Source organism: Malania oleifera, chromosome 12 (genome assembly GCF_029873635.1).
Source record: "Malania oleifera isolate guangnan ecotype guangnan chromosome 12, ASM2987363v1, whole genome shotgun sequence".
Classification (NCBI taxonomy): Eukaryota; Viridiplantae; Streptophyta; class Magnoliopsida; order Santalales; family Ximeniaceae; genus Malania; species Malania oleifera.
Genome location: NC_080428.1, coordinates 70,210,170 through 70,233,587, shown reverse-complemented (window position 1 = coordinate 70,233,587; position 23,418 = coordinate 70,210,170). Strand labels below are relative to the sequence as shown.

The 23,418-nt window shown below is 35.3% G+C and overlaps 1 protein-coding gene across 3 annotated transcripts in view; it reads left to right on the top strand.

The window, feature by feature from the left end:
• The first annotated feature begins 7,115 nt into the window (after positions 1-7,115).
• LOC131144579 (uncharacterized) overlaps positions 7,116-23,418 on the top strand; it is a 35,329-nt gene continuing 19,026 nt past the window's right edge. The window contains exons 1-3 of one of the 3 annotated variants that reach the window (XM_058093297.1): positions 7,116-7,306; positions 8,650-8,926; positions 9,307-9,605. In XM_058093297.1, coding sequence (XP_057949280.1) covers positions 9,317-9,605 — 289 coding nt within the window. In that variant the 5' untranslated portion in view covers positions 7,116-7,306; positions 8,650-8,926; positions 9,307-9,316. The remainder of the gene's footprint in view (positions 7,307-8,649; positions 8,927-9,306; positions 9,606-23,418) is intronic. The other 2 variants (XM_058093295.1, XM_058093296.1) reach the window with 2 other exon arrangements.

Sequence of the window (23,418 nt, the reverse complement as noted above, 5' to 3'; positions counted from 1 at the left end):
ATTGTAGAGAGATAGAGGGAACTCGCTGGTTCTAGAGAGAGAGAGAGAATTTTGGGTTTCTTAACCCTTAAGCAATGAAAAATCCTATTTATAGGCCTTTTGACCCAGTCAAATTCGTCAACGAATTGGTCATTTGTTAAAGAACCATAGAAGACTGTTCGTTGATGAACCTAAGCTTGATATTTTTCCCTGTCGGTCGTGATCTCCTCGTTGATGAGACTCTGAATTTTGGCGATAAAGCACTAAAGGGCCTTCTTCGACAAGAACAGTGACTTCGTCGGCAAAGCCTTCAAAAATCCCCTTTTAAGCCTTTTCTTATTTTACGAGGTTCGGGTCTCTACAGCTTAGATTGTCGTAGGCAACAGCTATTGACCTACTTTTTCATCTACCACCACCGTGGCTAGATGTGTCTACCCTCCTTTTCTCAAACCCTTCTTGAGTTGCATGGTTGAAAGGAACTTCTCATCATCTCCTTTCGTTGCAATAACTTGCACCATGCATAAGTGATCTCCCATCAGACATAGGGAACCAGCCGAAGGCATTAGCACCGCCTCCATCCCCCTTAGGAACTCCATTCCCAAAAGGACTGGAAAGTCATCCAATGGCACCAATGTGAAATTCACATGACCTTCTCATTGCCCAAGCTTCACAAAATCTTGCTTGGCTACTCTCAAAGTAGGCTGGGCTACAGAATTAACTGCTTTCATGCGTTATGTATCCTTTTCTAAGGATAAGTTGAGTCTTTAAGCTTTCGATTTTGAAACAAAGTTATGGGTAGCCCCGGTATCTACCATAGTGCGGGTACTATTCCCATTGATTCTCAAGTCCACAAACATTAGCCCTTTGGCTTGTGTAACATTTTGGGCTTTAGCTTACTTTTCCAATGCACTTACTTGTTGCATTTCACCCATCCTCGGGGTATCATCCTCTTCCCCATCGTTTTCCATTGCTTGTTCTGCAATAGAAGCCTGTAAAGCATTAAGTGTTGCTTTGCAAAAGCACTCAAACACTCTATGAGGACCTCGACACAAGTAACACTCAAGTTTACCCTTTCCCTTGGATGTGTTGAACCCTCGAGACGACGAAGCTTCCTTTGAGGTTAATACTTTATAGTTGACTCCCCCACTCTTGGGTTTGCCTTTCTTGAAAGACTTTATATTGTTTCCCTCTCTACTAGACCCTTTGGACAAAGCAGTATTCTCCCCAGCATAGTCAGTCAAGCATTTTGCAGCAGCTTATGCAGTAGACAAGTCTTGAACTCTTTATCTATGAAGTTCAATTCTTGCCGACGGTTTCATACCCTCTAGAAAATAGAACAACTTGTCCTTCTCTGACATATCCCTGATATCCAACATCAAAGTAAAAAATTGTTTCATGTATTCCCTGATTGACCCAACATGCTTAAGGTCTCTCAGCTTTTTCCTGGCATTATACTCAACATTCTTAGGAAATAATTGGGCCTTGAGCTATCTCTTCAAGTCTGCCCAACTATCAATTACATAGTTTCCATTTTCAATGTCATTGAACTTAGCACGCCACCACAGTTTGGCATCATTAACCAAGTACATGGTTGTAGTATCCACTTTCACCTGTTTCGAGACCATTTTCACAGCGCGAAATATTGTTCCATATCAAACAAGAAGTTCTCTAACTCCTTCGCATCATGGGCACCCCCATACGTCCTGGGTTCTGATACCTTGGTCTTGCTAACTCCTAGAGTATTGGAGTTCCTCATAGCAAGAACCATCAGATTCACCTTTGTATGCAGAGCAACCCTCCAAGCCTACAAAGTTTCCACAGTGTGGTGAAAGTCCTCTGACATTTTCACTTGTCAAACTTGCTTGATGCTGGTGTAATCCCATCACTTCATCAACAAGTCCCCTCAGTTGGGCCATCTCGTTGACCATATTGTTGGTTGTTTCTTCAACCTGCGCTTCCAGCGCGCTAATTCTCTCAGCATTGATTGGTGCCATGGTCACTCACCAAAGCTTTCCAAATCCCACAACGAAGGTAACTGAATTCTTGTAGCAACTGAGACTTAGCCTTGATACCAAGTGTCATAGGCCAACTATTTTCACACCTTTGTGAAGGGTCGTGCGCCGCTAGCTAAAACACTCTCGCCTAACTAGCCAAACTATCGTTTACAAATTCATCCAAAAAACAATTTCATTAGCATTCATTCATATAGCAGGGGAAACAGTAATCAATTTATAAAAGTCATGGCATACAAGCAGTAAATATTGAAGCAAACGTAATCATTAACAACACCTCTATTGACATTGTATGCTTTACGAGGGAGGCAAGTAGGCTAAACACGTTGACAAAAGTTAGTAAGTCTTGCAATGACTGATAAACACTCACCCTCCCTTAAAGAGCTTTCTAGGCTATTCTCACTCTGGCACTAGGAAACATCAAAGTGATCGAGGAGTCATACTGTCTTATTTGGCATACAATGAAATAAATATTGAAAAATAACCCTACATTAGTATTTACATGATGGAAACCCATCCCAAACACACGAGGCAAGTGGTCATAGGCAAGCATACTGCCCTAAACAAGCTTAGCTCGTGACATTTGGGCATGCTCTAGTTCCAATTTTGTGTAACCAAAACAATTAAATATAGTTTTAGTGTATTCTTTGAACCATATCAAACTTTGAACTGAATGCAACTAAATGATAATTATATCCATGATTACATATGTACAATTCCATTATTGTGCCTAAGTGGTTATTGATAATGGTGGCACCATCTACTAAGTACCTCAAGTTTTGAGTAAACTAACTTGAGAATATATATATAATATTTGTGTTATTTTATAGTTGTAAAGAGAATTTATTAAAAGTCAAATGAGATGTATCTTTCTATTTTCAAATTTCAAAGTGACTTTATTTTTGAAAATCAAAAAGATAAATTCAAATACCTAAAATCATAAAAAAGTTAAAATAATCTTAAATTAAACGATCACAAAGCATGACTAACTCTTTATTTTGTAAAATGATTTGACAACGCAAAAATTCATTATACCTTTATTAATTGCCAAAGTTGCAAGTTAAATACAACTATACAAGTGTAATAAAAGTTTAATTTAGAACTAGCAAAAAAAGACAAACATTTTGACTCCTTTTTTATCATAGAAGGAAAGATAAATCTATTTATATTATATAAATTTTTTCACTCTCCTTACAAGATTTGGAATGCAATCTCAAGCATAAAAGTTCAAACTCTAATCATTGAAATGCTTTTTACGAGCCGACTCTTTCTAGCATAATATATTGAATTAAGATCCTAATAAACACAATTAGTTCTGAAGTCAATATTCTATATATTTGTATGATCGGTAGAGTTCAATTACAATTTCATAAAAATAATTTGACACGCATTTAATAACTAAAAGCTACCAAAAACAAATGTCAAGGTTGATCCAACGAATGTCTCTTATTTGCAATTTCATAAAAAATAATTTAATAACTGAAAGTTTTCTAAATGTCAATATTGATCCAAAAATTAAATTTTAATTTCATGGGAAAAATCAATTGTATAAAACTCATAATTGGATGGTTGAATTGCCTAACACCCCATGAGGAAAACTTGCAAGGGATGGTTGTTTCATTTATGATTTGGAACTTATTTATTAGAAGATGTATTAATGTCTAAAGCAACCAAAGTAATGTGTGACCCATATAACTATACTCACACCAAATTTATATTTCTGATTTATGTGAGTCCAAGTGCTACTAACACATATTTCAATTCATGAATTTTAAATCTTATGTGAAGCAATTGTATCTTACAATTCTTTTTTTCTCAAATTTCATCCTACATGTATACTTTGTGGCATGTATTCTGCACATCAACGATGCAATTTACAACATGTGTTTGTGTGTGTACACGTTCAACTCAATTTTGATAAAAAAATCACCTCATACTCCGTGAGGATTTGAAATGCATTTAGTAAGGGAAACTCATCGAAGCCCTTGAAATTAAATGACATATGAAGGAATATCACTTATGTATAACCCTATAATGTCAAATAACTAATGGGACATTTAACCTCCTTTTAAGGACCCACGAGGAGGAATAATGGTGGATGACTACAATTTATAATTCTATGTTTAATTCTAACTTGATTATTGGAGAATGCCCTTGAAAACCACGGAAAGTCTCCCAATTCCTTTTGTTTTCTTTGGTTGCAAGGAATCATCAAGCAAGATACATCCACCTACCCATCGCGTGAGTCCAATTTCATCTTTACAAATTTAAATTTTTTCAATGAAGTTTAATAATGATTTAGTTAATAGGATAAAAAACACTAATTTCTTCTATAATTGCAGGAAAAGTCATGAACCACTCTTAAGATTTCAAGCCTTCTATCGACGTTCCCTGAAATTTAATTGATAAAAAGATACATAACCTTTTTTTAGGTTTAAAAAATTATGTGGTCCTTTTTTAAGATTTGGCGAAAAAAAAAAAACAAGTTGAGGGGGAGGTATATATCCTAAAAATCAAATGACAAAAAGGTCTATGAGATTTACACACTTTTTTTGTTAAACCTTATGTCACATCAATATTTTTTTCCTTGATTAATAAGAACATAGCTCCCAAGTTGATTATATTAGCTTGTTTTTTTTCCTTTTTTTCCTTGATTAATAAGAACATAGCTCCCAAGTTGATTATATTAGCTTGTTTTTTTTTCTTGATTAATTAAGGGCTCATCTAACTTAAAATAAGAACATAGCTCCCAATTGATTGTATTAGTTTGTTTTTTTTCCCTGATTAATTAAAGGCTCACCTAACTTAAAATACACATTCATCTCTTTATTATATACATATTCCGTCCTTTTTCTAATATTTATACCTAATAAAAGTTTCAGATTGGTAGATGTTCCTTGAGGTCACGCTCTATTCACAAAATGTTGATTCCCTATAATAAAAGTGTCATAATATTACAATTCAGTACTACAGAAGTAGATATATTTTCATCATAAAATAAATGACAGTGTAAAAATAATTTATAAAAATCCATAATATAAAACAGATAAAGAATAGTAATTTCCAAGTTTTATTGTGATAAAAAAATGTCTATTCCTTTCATATTCTACATTTGAAAAATATATGAAATATTATGTTGAATTAACATTAAGTGAAATATTAAATTTAATATTTGTATATTGTTATAACTATATAAAAAAATTAATAAATATCATTTAATATTTTTATCTTATAAAAAATCATAATATATGATTTCTTCTAATGAAAATATTAATAAATTTATCACAATTTCAAAATTATGATTTGCTAATTTTTATAGTTTTATTTAATTACTTAATGGTTAATTAAGCACTGTTTTAATTTCAAAGTAATTAACTGGGGGTACTTCAAGGTCTATAATTTTATTTATAGGAAAAAATTTTAGAAGTTATATTATTATTTATTCAAAATATAGTTTATAAATATAATTTTGATCGAATTTATTTCCTTTTAGGTATCTTGACTTACTTTTAGAATATACGAATATTTTTCACAAAATTATTTGCCTTGTTTATATATTTAATAATTTACAGTATAGATATAGAATCGGTACGTATATATACTTTTAGTTTATTTTATTTTTTAAATAAATGAAAGCCTTATGTTTTATGTTTAAATGATAACTTCCAAATATTCTAAATATAAAAGTTTATCTAATTTTGATTGAATTAATTAAATTATAGTAGAGAAAAATGTATTGCTTTAAATAATTTCTACTTCTGCACATGGTAGAAAAAATTATGATTTTTTAAGGAATGATTATTTTTATTTTTAAAAGATTAAGATACTTCTGTTTATAAATTAATTTATATTATTCATAATTTTGTATGTAGTATGTGAATTAATTTTTATTAAGATTTTTTTTATCTTATTTCTACTAATTTATTAAAAAAATTAAATCATAATTAATTTTAAAATTTCTAAAATGGGATCAAAGTGCTTTATTAGGTTGATTTGTCAATTAGATCAAAATAGATACATCCTGATTATAAAAATAGGTCACACACACCACGTACAAATAAAAAAATTTAAGGAATATTGATTTACTTTTTTGATTAATTGAAATCATGATATATATATACCTTATTTTAAATTGGGGGATGTATAAATTGAATGTGTCATGGTCCTTCATTGAATGAATATAAAAGAGATCTTGAACTTGTAAAATTGGCTTAGACTCTAAATATGCAAGATGTTTTTTATAAGTTAAAACCTTGAGGTTGGTAAATCAAAGCAAACAATAATTCATGAGAGTTAGGGCGAGACCTTTATATTTGGCATCAAAGTTGATACGATCCTATATTAGACGTGTATTAAGGAGATTTAAGTTAAAATGAACAATGCCTTACTGAAATAAAGCTAAAAATCAACATGTCATGGTCCTATATTTGGTTTAGAGTCCAACCATGCAAGGCACCTTTTATAGGATATAATGGTTGGACCGGTTAGTTAAAACAGACAATATCTTTTTCAAACTCGGCAAAATCATAAATGCAAAGTATGTGAAGAACCTCTTATGGATAAAAGTAGAACCATGAGATAGTGAGTAAAAACAAACAATTACTCACTAAAATTGCCGAAAATGTGGTAAGATTGTTACATTTGGTATGAAAGTTACCTCTAGAGGTAATATTCGATCAGTGGATAAAAGTGTAATTCACTCTAATGAGAGATGAGAGAGTCTGTCACTTTATCACATTAAACGTATATTAGAGAGATTTTAAATTTATAAAGACAATTTAAGTTTCAACTATGTGAGACGTATTTTATACAATAAAATTGCAAAGTCAGTAGATTAAAATAATTTATTTCGTCAGAATTAGGTCAAAATCATAATATTTAAATTTAGTATTAAAGTTTGACTGAAAGCATAGTACAATCTCACATAAGATATAGATTAGTAGGATTTTAAATTTGTAATGCTAGTCTATGAGACAATTTTATAGGATAAACTTGTAAATATGGTAGGATAATTATGACAGGCATTTTTCATTGGATATATTATTTTAATATTTAAATAAAAAAAATAAAGGTTGAATTTATCGATGAATTAATCAAATATGCAGACGTAATAAATAATTCTTCACCCAAGTCGAGCCAACTCTGTGACACAATTCTTTGGGGGAATTGGGCCTCCATGGATTCTTAGCCGGACCCTCTGTGCGTCAACTATTTGCATAGACAATCGGAGGCCATTAGATCGAAGCCCATCGGCGGCACTCTGCCCGCAGATTTCCGGCACTGTCTCCTAACCTTCCACAGTGATTTCCGATCGGGTAACCTTCATATCCATCCGCACCCCACTGCTCTCATTCTTCATTTAACCTAAGGGATGTTCGATCTCATATTCTTAGGTGATTCATCTGCATTTTGATTTCGTGTGGGTAAGGATGGTGGGACAACTGATTTTTGGTCTACCTCATAGTAGGATTACTCTGTGTTTGATTTGCAAGAAATGACAGGAAATTGCGGATAAATGTAAAACTTCAATGTAGGTTTTCCAGTGTTTGAAACAGAGAACGCAAATTCCTTCTTCATTCAAGATTAATAGTTAATACGGTTATTTAGCTCGGTCCAGGTGAGTTTTCCGTTGATGGAAACCGATCCATGCAGAACATGCAAACCAAATCATTTTCGCTTATTCTCTTGATTTTCCTAGCTTGCAAGCAGATGTTTAACCTAGTGGGAAATATTTTATGCGCTTTCTTTTAATTAAATTAGTTCTTCTATGCGGGTATTTTTTGTAAGGTATTGAAGTTCCTGGAAACATGATCCGAGCATATGGAAAGGCCTCTTAACTGGGAAAATTGCTTGGGCTGTATCCATATCTGCTGTATTTGGGGATACATAATTACAAACCTCATAGTTGCACTTCAGCGCAAAGAAGATTAGCTTTACTTTTGTTACGGTCATGAGTAACCGGCAAAAAAAAAAAAAAAATCTGCCTGGGCTGTATCCATATATGTTGTACTTGGGACGCAAAGTTAGAAGCCTTAGGATCGCAGTTCAGCACAAGGAACATTGCTAGTAATTAGCTTGACTTTCCTTATGCTTGTGAGTCATAAGGAATGACAGTTAGTCTTCTAGAGTATGAAGATTTACATGCTTTGAAATATGATGTCAGTCCATAATTTGGAATATTTTGTTTAGAAATGTAACTAAATATGTGCCACTCTCTTGTGAATGCAGTGAAAATATAAGTATGATAAAAATTCTTACAAGATGCTAAATTGTGAGATGAGAATTAAAATAAGTATAGAATTTCAAGGATTTTGGAAAGCATTTACGTATGTTTGAAGAGACCTTGGATTTGGATTTGTATTGGATTTGGATAAGAAGTAACTTAAAATTGTTTTGAAATTATCTAAGGTTTGAAATTCATGCTCCCAAATGCAATGTTAGTTTGTCCATAAATTGTGGATAGACAGAGATAGGCTACATGTAAAGGGTGTTAAAGAAGCTTGAAGAGTGAGTTGGTTGGAATTTAGAATACAAGCAGCAAATGTGGAGATTTAGTATCTCTTCTAAAGTTTGAACTGTTTTCTCTTTATTTGTTACTTTCTCCTAAAGTCTAACTTGTCCCATTTCCGGATATGTTGTACCCATATCTTTATTCCAGGCTACACATGCTCGTAGCCATTGGTTCCCTTGGTTAATCACTCATGAGAAATTATATATATTTTTGGGTAAAAAGAGGAAGGTTTTCAATTTGTTGTGATAAAACAGCACTGCGAAAAGAAATTTGATCAGATGAGTAATGAGTTCAACTACTTCATTTGCATGTGGTGAAACATATACTTGACAGTTGACACCTCACCGTAGAGAGTGCAAGAGAAAAGAATTAATTGAAGGGAATTGTGGTGCCCAAAATCTAAATCAAGCTTCATTCAGAAAAGGTGGGACTTGGGCTTCCTCTCTGCTTTAGCTTAGATATCTCTGAAAATTATTTGAAATTGCATTCTTCCAGTCTTATATTTACATTTTTATTTCTGTATCTGACATTTTTAATTGCCATTTTAGTTTACATATTTCCTTTATCTCAATTTTCAAATCTCGATATTAGTGGTTGTGATCAAAATTAGTTTGTTATATAAACTTTATTCTTAGTTTCTTGATCCCATGTGTTTGAGAGCACTACCTCATTCCATTTTTTACTTTGTTTTTTGAAATATTTTATGCCGTCTATTTGCATAAATTTCTATAGAGAACCATTTTTTTTTGAAAGTATGCTCCATATCCAGAATTTCAATTAAAGACAGAGTCTTAAATTATGCAGATATTTTTCAATGAATTTTCTGCTGCGGCCTGCTCAAACGGTGGCTGCAGAACAGACGTCTGTTCGTGAATTTCCTACAGATGTGCAATACGCGTCAAAACCAGCAGCAACATTAGAGGGTCTTATTGCTGAAGATCCATATCCACAGTATTCCACAGCTGATGAGCATGTTGGAGAGAATGATGTGGTTGGAGGTGAAAGTGGCAGTGTTGCAGGTCCAAGTGCAAAAAATGACACCCCTATCACAGAGAATCATTCAGATGTTACTGAAGATGAAGGATGGATAACTATTCCATACAGTATTTCCTCAACATTCCAATCTACTTGTTTACATTGATGAACTATTAATGCATATGTTCACAGTTCACGCACATATATGCATGCATATCTGTATTCATGCACCAGCAGACTATACTAGGTTCTGTACTAGTATTTAACTAATGGCCCCCAATTTTTTTAAATTAATATTTATCCCCACCTTTTATGCCATGAGAGATTGGGTTTAATTTTGAATTGCAACAGTTAGTATGCAGATTCACAATTTTTTAAAAATCAGCTCCACTAAAAGAGCGAATTTCATCTTGCCTTCCAATGGACCAAATTACCTGCAATAAATCTGGCTTCCCTTGGGAATTTTTTTTGTGCATCCACCACTGTATTCATGTATGCATGCATGTTTTGCTCCAGCGTATGTTCTATTCATGCTCCATTTTGGCTCATGAGTGGGCCAAAATTTTTTTTATCCATGCACACACATGTGTGTACATTTGCACCAGAAAGTTCAATTCATGCTTCAATTTGGCTTATGAGTTAGCCAAAGAGCATTGGTAATTCGAAATCATAGCCTATCCTCCTATCGTAGTTAAAATTAAACTTTTTCCAGTATTACTGCGGTACTGCTGTCTATGCTGAGATAGAAATCTGAGAGAAATTTGTAAGTGACAATCTGCTGGTCATGCTCTCAAAAGCCAATGCCAAACTTTCTGATTGATAATTTTTGCCTACAAATGGTGTTGTTGTAGATGGAGATGTGCTAATGGTGCTGTTGTAGATGAATAGGTGATGTTGATCGTGAATAATGTTATATGATATCAATCTGCAGTGGCAGACCATAATAGGTGTGGGCTGTTGGGTCAATAGTAATTGAAATGATCTGTGCTCAGAAATTTTGATTAGGTTAACACAGAAACTGATATTTGTACATTCTGCTCATTTTGTTTTAATTGAATGGGTCAGCTTTTTGTCATTGCCGTTCATTATCAAAATATGTTTGAAAAAAGAAAAAAAAAACAGACAGAACAGTGGAGTGGATTAATTAATAATTCATTATTCTCATTTTTCATAAAAGATTCTATGACATAATTGCAACATTTACCATTTTATATGAATCAAAATGTTGGCCAAGAGAATATGTTTTGAGAATGAGGATAGCTGAAATGAGGTTGAGAAGAGATGGATGACCTATACGACAAAAGAAAGAGGGAAAAATGTATACAGAAATGGGAGGTTAGGCCATTAGGGCTAGCACCAAGAGGAGATAAAGGTGAAATAAAATTGATCAAAATGTTTTAAATATGTTTGGAGAACATAGAAGCAGGTGTGAGGAAGGATTATTTGATTGAGGTGGAGAGTGTTTTGAAGACAAGGACAACACAACATGGGTGGAGGCAATCAAAGAGATTAAATAAAATCTAATTTACTAATTAGGAAAGGTAGATGTAAATTGTGTTGAATGGACAAAAAGTATTGGTCTAGCCAATTGCCAAATAATTGGGACGAACTTTTTGTTGTTATTATTGCCTAGTTGTTCTTCTAAAATTATTGGTGGGACGCAATTCACTATGTTTTCGCATCATAATTTGATTTGCAATTCACTAAATTTTAGTTTCTACTTGATAGAAACTCACGACGATGCTTGTGATGAGCAACCTTGGCTTTTCCCATTCAAAACTTGACTCCCAATTTCTCATCCCATCTTCCTACTCGAAACCATGCTTATGAAAAGTGAATCTTTCTCCCTCATCTACTCTACCCACCGCTCAAAATCTGATCTACAAACCCAAACTTTTCTATACCGGCCAACCTAGTCACCAAGCCTTGTTTTCCCATCCTAGGCCGTTGTTTCACTGTTGCAAACAAATCCAAGCCTCATTTACCCATCATAGGCCTTCGTATCCTTGTTGTGATCAACGCTGCCCCACTGCAACCAAGTTTTTCATGGTTCATTGTTGCCCCACTTTGACCAAGCTCTTAGGCTACATCACCACTTTAGCAGTTGTCATGAGGAGTTTCAAATTATTGACAAACAAGAAAAGCTTTGTGGTTGGGGAAAGGAGGGGTCCTTATTATCATTGAGGGAGCAAAACATGGCCTTTTCTGAATTTCCTCTCAAGACTTGAAAGATTGTGGCTGTCGGGGGAGGTTAGGACCTTCCTAAACTCAAAAAAGCAAGCCCATGAGTGAAAACCCTTAGGGCTCCCAACTATTTTATTACGCTCTGACTGAGAGCTAATGCTTTGGTCGATTCATATCACTGAAGAAAATTCTAACAAATAGAGTGATTCAAATGGTGTGCGTTTCAGAAGAAAAGGAGGTGGTTGCGTGGAAGAAATTTTGGGAGGTAGTTGTAGAAGAACAAATATCAAAATGATGTGAATTCAAGTCAGACTTTGACGCGTCTTCAATGTGGATCACATAATATTTGTTTTGCAAACGAACAATAGCAATAGCCTACAATGGAACCCATATCTTCGGTTTTCACAAGATTGCAAGCTCCAATTCACCAAAAATGGAGGAATTTTGGTGAGGAGGATCTTGGAAGAACCTTTGTTAAAGAAGTAAAGTTTGACCAGGGTCATGAGAATGATAGAAAAGGAACGAAAATCTCTCATAATCCGGGTAGTTCTTCAATATCACGTCCGCATCCTTTTTTAATTATCCCCGTTGACGTTGGGTATTCTGAGGAAATAGGCCACAAATAAAGCCCACAGTTTAAAGCCAAAAGCTAATTCATGTTAGAGAGGGGTCATTCATCAGCTCCTAGCCCAAGGAAAATTTGGTTGTAAACAAAAGCAAAGGAGGGCAAAATGGGCTTGCGGGAAATCATTCCAATATCCCGGAAAATCAAGACCCAAGGTAGAATAATTCAAAGGCTATGCTCTCTTCTTCATTGGCAAGGCCTTCCTGAGTCCAAGTTGTCTCAAAGGACATGGGGAAAGTAGAAGGAAATAAGACATAGAAACCATGTGCTGAAACTGGGAAAGAACCTCAGCATCCAGCCTAATGAAGACTTTTAGAGGCGTACTAGGAGAGTAAAACAAAATGGGAGGGGAGAAGTCTGATTTGGAGAACAAAAGAAAATAGATAGTTGAAGTTATGGTTGTGATCACGAGTCCTCGGATCCTAATGAAGATGAGTTTGCTTCTTTTTCCTCTTGTGGCCTTGAAAATGAGGATTTGTTGATTGAGCAGTTGCCAAAAATAGAAGTTATTGATGATCAAAACAGTCCATCCCCATAAATTGCTTAGTGTGATTCCCAACAAGAGGAAGGAGAGAGTTTGAAAATTGAGGATCCAATCGAGACAATCAAGGTAAACAAGTTGAAAAGGAGACGCAAGGTTTGGATGAAGCTTTGTTTTTGGAGTAACCTAGTTGAACATCTCTCAACTCATTACCTCTTCCTAAAAATTCCAAGCTCTTTTCCTACTCCCATACTAGATAGCCCAATTTGCAACACTAAAATTGAACCTCTCAAGACTTCAATGATTAGTGCACCTAACCTTGCAGGCATTCTCCTCATCCCCAAGCATTCCTTTTCTACATCTATACGCTTTTGTGCAAAAGGAGCTAACTAAAATGGGGGACTTACAAACAATGGACCTTCTTGGAGATGAGAGGGATTCCTTTGATGCTCAAAACCTGCTTGATGAGTTAGGTCTTTGCCTTGTAAGTTGTGAGGGGGAAGTGGTTAGGATTGATGCTGGGGTGAGGAGGGAGAGAAAAATATCATCAGAGTTGAGTAGAGAATTGGGTAGGCTTGCCTCCTCAGTCAACTATAATAGAGGGGAAAGGAGTATGGGTGGTGATAGAAGTTACCAGTGAAGATTCTTTACTGGAACATCCAAGTTTTAGGAAGTAGAGGAATAGGGGGTAGTAGAAGAGTTAATTAGTAAGGTTTCTTTAGATGTATTACTCATCCAAGAATCTAAGTTTGAGTGAATAAATGCCTTCCTGGTGAGAAGTATTTGGTATTCTAGCCTTACAGATGGTTAGTTCTTTCCCTCTTCAAGTGCCTTGGGAGGGCAAATCATTGTCTGGGGTACTAGGGTGGCATTGTTTAGGGATTCAGTTGTTGGTGCTTTTTCTCCTTTTGTGCTACTGGAGGTTAAGGGGCTTGGGAATTGGTAGTTTTTCGTCCATTTATGATCCCACACACTCTCATTTACGGATTTCTTTTTTTTTTTTGGAGCTAGCTAGTTTTTTGGCCTTTGTCATCTACATTGGGTTGTGGGTGGAAATTTCAATACCCATATTTGGTTTACAAGGAGAGGTTGGGGCTTGAGGGTGACTACTAGTATGAGAATTTTTGATTCCATTATCCGGTTGTGGGCTTAAGGATTTACCACTGGATAATGGCCACTTTACTTGGGTAGCATAGGGAAATATAATTGCTTCCTTACATATTGATCGTTTTTTGTTCACCAATGGAGGATAGCTTTCCAAATGTTGCCTAGGAGGTTCTAGACTTGTAAGTATACATTAAACATATTCAGTTAATACAAATGAAATTCGTAAATCATTTAAATATTATTTATTATACAAATAATGATAATTTAGACATGAATGGTTAAATAAAATGTTCTGTAAGTTTATTTTTTCATATAATTTCAAAAAGCAGTTGTAATAATCTTTTGTTTCAATAAAATAAATAAAACAAATTAAGATAGAAATTTCATTTCACTCCTAAATTTCTTATTTGAATTCTGATGAAATTTCATTGTATAGTTAAAATTTTGACAAGTTTCGCTAAAATTTTGAGATTTCAATAAATTTCGGATGATTCGTTGAGATTTCGATGGAAACTATGCAAGATGGAAATCGACCACCATTTCGATTTTGAGGGTGACGGAAATCAGAAAATTCAACAATTTCGTGTAAATTTGAGACCATGGTTCTAGTTAAGACCAGTTTCAGATCACTGCCAAGTTCTTTTGGATATCAACCCTGTTCTTTGGGCCCTATTCTTTTCTGCTTTGAGAATATGGGGTTGACACCATGGTTTTAAATTGTGGTTGCGGGTAATGTCTTGCAATGATCATAGGATGTGGGAGAAGTGGACGTTATGTGACGAGAAGTGGTCGCAGCGGCTGTGAATTTTTTTCATGTATGCACAATCATGCTAAAATTGAAAAAAAGCATGAAATCCTTTAAAACATGATTTTTGATGAATTTTGACTGCTTTTGTTCAACCAACAAATACTTTTCAATAGGCAACGTGATTTTTATATTAATTTTAGTGCGTTGTTTACAGAAAAGTCATATTTTTTATACTTTCTACTACTTTAATGACTAAAAAATTTAGAAATGTAATAGAAATTGAGAACCAATTTAATTAGAGACATAAAATGAGTCAATATACAGTTATACATATACGTGAAATTCATTAGTGTTAGTATGTGAATACAATATTAGAACATAGGTCACCACCATATAGACTGATGTGGAGGCTCTTCATAATCTCCATTGCTAGTGTCATCTTGGGTTTGAGAGTGGGATTGGGAATCATCTCCCCGCCCTTGTGGAAATATGTAGCTAAATAAACCCATGCTCATATCATTTCACTGTTACTACTAAATAGATTATAGTTTTTCAAATCATTGTATTTAATAGTTACATATAATTTTATATTCTAGAAACTTTAATTTTTAAATTCTACTATTCAAAATAACAATAAACAATAACTAAGCAAGCATAAAAATTGAGGTGATTAGGGGTTAGGCAATTTAGGCAAATACATACTAAATAGATGGTAGTTTCATTGTATTTAATACTTAATAGCTATTACTTAACAGTTACATTTTATTTTATATTTTCTAACAATTTTAATTTTTAAATTCTAATATTCTAAATATCAATCTAAGCATAGCAATTTGGGCCGTTAGGGATTAGGCAATTTAGGCCCATCAAGAAAATTAATTAGTTAAGCTATAATGTTGCAAGTTAGCAATTAAAAGTATTAAGTAACTAAGTAGTAAATGGAAATAGTTAAGATATAAGCATTGCATACGCTTAAGCTATAATTAGCAAATTAATTAGTTAAGTACTTTGTTGGTACAGAAGAATAGAAAAACAGAAAAAACAGAGAAGAAAAATACTGAAAAATGCCTCTTTAATTTACTGACTTGATGAAGAAACTACATATATAAAAAGCTACAGTGCTGCAGCACTTTTTGCTGGATTTTTGAGTTTCTTTTCTATTTTTTCACTACTTAAAATGACTGGGATAAGGCCACTATTTATAGGGCAGAGTACATGGGGAATAGATGGGAAATTTTAATATTCTAGGGACTTAGCAACTCATTAAATAAACCTAGAAACAAGGCAAAGAATATGACAAGTTCCTAGACTAAATAACTTACTCCTTTGCTATTAATGGATGGCAGCTGTTTTCCACTTTGGAAAACTGAACAGAACTTTGAATAAGAATCACGCTGGCTGCAACTTGCTGACTGAATAATTTTATTGCTGAATGTTCTGCTGACTGTAAGCTGAATTGTTTGCTGACTTTTCAACTAAATAACTGAATTAACTAACTTTAGTAGGTTCACGGCTTTCTCACAAATTCCCCTCTAAAGCCATGAGTCCTAACATGTCTCTGAACTTCAAAAACTTCTCAGTAGTAATAGGTTTTGTGAGCATGTCTGCTGGTTGTTCATTAGTGCTGATGAATTCTAGCTGAATTTCTTCCTTCTGCACAAGGTCACGAATAAATTGATGTCTGACCTCAATATGCTTTGTCCTGGCATGAAAAACTGGGTTCTTAGTTAGAGCTATTGCTGACATATTATCACAATAAATGGTTGTAGGACCCTCTTGCTTCAGCCCTAAATCACTAAGTAATTTCCTTAGCCAAACTCCTTCACAAGCAGCCTTTGTTGCTGAAACCTATTTTGCTTCTGCAGATGACAAGGCAATAGTGTTTTGCTTTCTTGAACACCATGAAATGGTGCCATTTTCAAGGGAGAATACATATGCCGATGTGCTTTTTCGATCATCAACTGATCCGGCTCAATCACTGTCAGTGAAACCGGTCAAAACAAACTCAGAATCTTTGCTGTGCTTCTGTCCAAGTTTTAGTGTGCCTTATAAGGTATCTTAATACCTTTTTAGCTGCTGCATAATGAAGTACACTTGGACTGTGCATGAACCTAGACAACATACTAACAACTTGTGTAATAAGGGATCCAACTAAACTCTTATACTGATTTTCGTCGAATTTCTTAGCTCTATCATCATAATTTAATTTTTCATTTTGAGCTATAGGAGTACTTACAGCCTTACAGTCCTTCATATGAAATTTCTTCAAGATATCAGCTGCATACTTCTCTTGGGAAATGAAAATTTCCCTTCTTCCTTGCTTAACTTGCATCCCGAGGAAGTACTTCATAATCCCTAAGTCTGTCATCTCAAAATTTTTCATCATTGAGTGCTTGAAATCAGCAAGTAAATGAAGATTGCTTCCAAAGTAAATCAGATCATCAACGTACAAGCAAACAATGATGAAATCAGTTACTTTTAGAAAAAATAAAGAGCTGGTTCATGAGACTTTTTCTGAAATCCTGAATTCTGAAAATAAGAATCAATCTTACTGTTCTAAGCCCGTGGAGTTTGTTTGAGGCCATACAAAGCCTTGTTCAGTTTGTACACCTTTTCTTCTTTGCCCTTCACTTCATATCCATGTGGCTGCTCAACATAAACTTCCTCATTCAGTTCTCAGTTGAGAAACGCAGATTTAACATCCATTTGATACACATTTAACTCCAATTTGGCAGCTATTGCAAGTGCAAGACGAATTGTCTCAATTCTTGCAACCAGTGCAAAGGGCTCGTTGAAATCAACTCCAAGTTGTTGAGAATAACCTTTGGCGACCAATCTGGCCTTGTACTTTTGAATGGAACCATCCTTGTTGTACTTGGCTTTGTAAACCCACTTGAGACCAATAATGTCTTTGCTTTCAGGAGGATCCATAAGCTTCCATGTGTTGTCCTTTTCAATCGCGTTTAGCTCTTCTTCCATGGCCTTTTTCCATTTTTTATCCTTCATTGCATCTTCAAAATTCTGTGGCTCATAAGAGAAAAGAGCAAATTCTGAATTTTCATTAGAAAAATAGCTTCTAAAATCATCATACCTCTCCGGAGGTCTTCTAACTCTTTCAGATCTTCTTAGGATAGGTGAAGAGGATGAAGTTCCTTCATTTTCTGGATTTTCAGATTTTGAATTAAGGTTCCCGGGTGCAATTTCAGATTCAATAGCTGATTTAAGTCTTTTTGCTTCAGCTGGTACAAAATATGGAATATTTGTTGAGTTCTGGCTGCTAGAAGTTCACTGCCATACTCCCCTTTCGTCAAAGATGACATCTCTTGCCACTGTTAGCTTGTGACTAACAAGATTAAGCAGCCGGTAGCCCTTTGGTTCATCATTGTACCCAATAAACAGAAGCTTTTCTCCCTTCTGATCAAATTTATCCTTATTAGGAGCTTTGTTTAGTGAGTAGACAACCAAACACTTTCAGATGGCCAATATCTGGTTTTCTCCCACTCCAAGCCTCATAGGGAGTTCTATTCTTCACTGATTTTGTTGGTGACCTATTTAAGATATAAACAGTGGCATGTACAGTTTCAGCCCAAAGAGAATTAGGAAGTCCTTTACCTTTTAACATGCTCCTAGCCATTTCAACAATGGTCCGGTTTTTCTTTTAGCAACTCCGTTCTGCTGAGGGCTTCTACTCACCGTTAGTTGCCTTTGAATGCTTTCCTTCTTGCAATAATTCATGAATGGGTGATATATGAATTTACCTCTACGATCAGTTCTCAAGGTCTTCATTTTCAGCCCACTTTGCCTTTAAACGAGGGCTTTGAACTCCAGAAATATTGAGAAGGCATTTGATTTTTGTTGAATAAAATACAACCATATCATTCTAGTAAAATCATATACAAAAAGGATGAAATACCTTTTGTTTCTAAGAGATGGTGTTCTTGTGGGACCAAATATATTTGCATGAACAAGCCCCAAGGGAGCTTTGGTCCTCCAAGAAGTTTTGGGGAAAGGAAGGTGGTGTATCTTCCCGTAAATACAGCCTTCACAAATTCCTTCAATTTTATTTATTTGGGGAAGACCACGAACCATATCCTTTTGCTTGAGAAGCTGCAGTCCCTTATGATTTAAATGCCCATATCTGAGATGCCATAGTTGAGATTCGTCTGAAATTTCACTCTTCAAAGCCACTGGACTTGTGTAGTTGATGGGGAGTGGAAAAACCTTGTTTTGAGTCATCTCAACTTTACCCATTAGTGAGTTCTTCTTCTTGTCTATGATTCTGCATTCATTTCCTTCGAAATTGACTTGATATCCTTTTTGAATTAACTGCCCCACACTTAAGAGATTGTGAGCAAAACTTGGGACATGAAGAACATCATGGATGAATTTTTGCTCACCTGATATGGACTGCACTGCTATTACACCTTTTCTTTCTATTTTTACAAATTTCCTATCACCAAGAATAATGGAATTTGAAGCATTTTCATCAATTTTAACAAATAACTCACGGTTACCTGTCATATGACTGCTGTAGCCACTGTCAAGGTACCAAACCTTGTCGTTGTGGCTTTTAACATTGAGACAAGTGAGAAACTCTTGCTCTTCATCATTTTCCTTGCTGAAATTTGCTTCTGAGCTTTCATTCTTCTTGTGCCAACAATCTTGGTCTGAATGGTTTGGAATGCGACACCTTTTACACCTTAAATAACATTAAATTGAGGTGTGATTTGATTTCTTGCATATGATACAATTCTGTCCTTGATTGCTTGACATTTGAGGCTGAAAATTCCTGCCTCTGCCACGGCCTTTTCTACGACCACGAGACTGATTATTTTGGCCTCTTTGAGACTGGTCTTGTTGCTGAAAATTTTCCTTCCTCTCTTGATTTTTCCTGTTCAAATTGAGCTTTGATTGAAAAGCCTGCTCCAAGGGCTGACCTTAAGATCTTTTAATTCTTTCCTCATGTGATTCTAAAGAATAACAGAGGTCAAACATGGTCATAATTGAGAGGTCTTTTGATTCTTCAATTGCTGCAGCTGCTTTATCAAATTTTGGTGGTAAACTTCTGAGAATTTTTCAACGATCTTTTTTTCTTCTATCCGATCACTATAAGCTCTGATTTGGTTGACTATTTTAGCAACCTTGGAGATAAAAATCTTTGATGCTTTCAAAATCTTTCATTGCCAAGTGTCACGGTCCGACTCTTTTCACACCGTTGTGAAGGGCCGTGCGGCGCTAGCTAAAGCACTCTTGCTTAACTAGCCAGCCTATCGTTTACCAACATTCATCCACAAAGCACTTTCATTAACATTCATTCAGATAGCAGCGGAAATAATAATCAATTCATGAAAGCCGTGGCAACCAAGCAGTAAATATTGAAGCAAACGTAATTCATTAACAAATTCCTAGTGAGTTTTACAATGACTGATGAACACTCACCCTCCCCTAAAGAGGTTTTTATGTAATTATCATCCTGGCACTAGAAAACATTAAAGTGACCGAGGAGTCATATTGCCTTATTTGGCTTACAAAGACTCTACTAGTAGAAATTAACCCTACACTAGTATTTACATGATGGAAACCCATCCTAAGCACACGAGATAAGTGGTCACAGGCAAGCATAATGCCCTGAACAAGCTTAGCTCGTGACACCAAGCAATGAAAGTTCTTTCAAAGAGATTGTAGTCGGATTGAGACTACTTTATTGTTTCCTTGAAATTCCTTCTGCAGTGTTTCCCATGCGTCTTTAACCTTTTGAATGCCAAAGGTGCGGGGATAGATGGTCTTGCTGATCCCTTGATGAAGATAACTCAAAGCAAGAGCATTATTTCTGATTTTTTCTTTGTTCTGGGCAGATCTCTGAGATGAGGTTGCTGTGCTTGTGTTTGTAGAGGATGAATCATCATTTGCTGAAGTTGAATCATCATACCCTTCTTCAATAATCTCCCATAAGTCTCGTGCAATGAAGAAAATTTTCATTTGATTAGTCCAGTTCCCATAATTTTCTCCTTCGAAGATGGGTACTTGGTTTTGAGAATAATTGAACAAAGTTCCAGCAGAGGAAGAGGTGCTGGACGACATGGCTCTGATACCAAATTTTGTTGGAATAGAAGAATAGAAAAACAGAAAAAACAGAGAAGAAAAATACTGAAAAATGTCTCTGTAATTTACTGACTTGATGAAGAAATTACATATATAAAAGCTACAGTGCTGCAGCACTTTTTGCTGGACTTTTGAGATTCTTTTCTATTTTTTCACTACTTAAAATGACTGGGATAAGGCCACTATTTATAGGGCAGAGTACATGGGGAATAGATGGGAAATTTTAATATTCTAGGGACTTAACAACTCATTAAATAAACCTAGAAACTAGGAAAAGAATATGACAAATTCTTAGACTAAATAACTCACTCCTGTGCTATTAATGGATGACAGCTGTATTTCACTTTGAAAAACTGAACAGAATTTTGAATAAAAATCACACTGGCTACAACTTGCTGACTGAATAATTTTATTGCTGAATGTTCTGCTAACTGTAAGCTGAGTTGTCTGCTGACTTTTCAACTAAATAACTGAATTAACTAACTTCAGTAGGTTCATGACTTTCTCACACACTTAAGCTATAAGCATTTTTTTGAGCTTAAGCCATAAGTAGCAAATTAATTAGTTAAGCTAATAAGTTGCTCAGCTAGATTTAGCTCCCCCCCCCCCCCCCCCACCCCCTGCCCCCCCAAAAAAAAAGGGAAAAAAAGAAAAAGAGAGGGGGATGCGATAAATTATAGGGGGGGGGGGGGGGAAGGATAAATTATACTTGCTGGCAGTTGGCAAATCCACGAGAACAAGAATTCGGGACTCTGGAACTCATGAACATGAAGTGCCTCCCATTCCCGACCCTCCTTGAAGCTCAAAGCCTCAAACCCTTTTTGGATCTACCCAAATCCCAAGTTTTAGCTTGATTTCTTACTCAAATATACCCAAATTACTTCCAAACAGGGACAAATTTCTTCCCGAATGGATAAAATTTCAGGCAAAGGGAAGAGGAAGTTGTAGATCACCATCAGATTGCGGTTTCAAGCACAAATTTCTTTGGCAGCCATAGGTCACTGGATTTAAGATGGATGACCTAGGAAAGAGGGAGAAATGCAGTAGAACTCAGAACAATTGAGATATTTTTTTGTATATAGGGCTGTTGTCAGGGAATGAATGTGTGTAATGCCCCTTAATGTAAGCGTAATGCCCGTTACGACCTGTTGCGGAAGCTTTACCAGTGTTACGACCTATAGTGATTTGAATGGGTATTGGGGCTGTGAAATTCTGTTACATAATGGTTGTTATGCTCTGTAGTGGCCGTTATTTAGAACCATGGTTGACACACCCTTCTTTTAGAGAATGCATTTAAGCCTTGGTGGACAGAGAGAAATGTTTAGGGTGAGCGAGCTTTAGATTTATGAGGAAGTTGGAGGATGTGAAAAGTAGATTGAAACTTTGGAATAAGAAAGTTTTTGGTGATTTGAGAGAGAAGAAAAACCTGATTCTAAATGAGGTTGAATGTTTGGATAGGTGGGATGAATGTGGCTTGGCTAGCAAAGTGGATAGAGCTAGTAAGGGCCAACTTAATAATGATTTGGAGATTATCCTCTTTAGGGAGAGTACTAGTTGGAAAAGAAAATCTAGGGTGAAGTGGGTGGAAGAAGGGATTGTAATACCAAACTGTTTCATGAAGTGGCCAATGGGAGGAGGAGAAAGAATTTGATTTAGAAATTGGAAACAGATGAGGAAAATATGGTGTGGGATACAGTTAAAATTGGAAAAAGTGATAATAGATAAGAAGTTGTACGTTGAGAGATGTACAAATATTTTGATGATTGAAGGTATAATTGGAGTCTCATTGATACTAAGGAAAGACTCTAAGGGTGAGTTCAATATTGTGGAAGTTGTTCGGGTTGAGAAGAATGGCAGAAGTTCTAATGAGATTATAAAAGGTAAGGAGGTGAAGAATTGGGGGGATTTTTCAGATTCAGAAATTGGTGATAATAGCGGTTTTGACTATGCTGGGGGTTGTTGGATGAGATTCGGGAACAATATGGGCATGTTTTTGACTCCTGCGATAAGTCAGGGGATTTATCTTATGTTCACCCACCCCCATTGGAAGGTCTAGAGAATGTTTCTATTTTTGAAAATTATGGGGTTGGCAAATCAGTTTTAGCATAGGATTGGAATTTTGCCCACACTAGTGGAGGAAAGTTTGAAAGAGAAGATAGAAGCTCAAATTCTTTTGGATAAATTGGATTTAAAGTTGAGTCATATTGGAGTAAATGTAGTGTGTTTGGATGGTGGCAAAAGCCAAAAGGTGAAGCGTCAAAGGGAATTAGCGAATTAAATAAGTTCAGTAAATTATGGTGGAAGGGGTTTGAAATGGGGGATTTCATGGTTAATCTCATTTAGGTTTTTTGGGATCTAGTGTTTTTTATTTTCTTTGTTTCTTCTTTTTTGTTTAGTGGACTCCTTGTCCCCACATTGCACCTTCTACTCTTTCTATCTAATGTACTTTCTTGTAATATAAAAAAAATACATAAATCAATTGGAGTCCCATCGATGAAAACCTTCTACTTGGCTAGAAAGGCTATTTGACATTGAGGGGATTTTTGTGGGGGGGTGGGTTGTAATTTTTGAGATGGATAGGTGTAAAGCTCTAGGACCTGATGGGTTTCAGGGCTTTTTTCCAGGATAGTTGAGAGGTGATTTGGGAAGATTTAATGGATTTCTTTTGTGAGTTTCACATAAACAAGGAAGTGG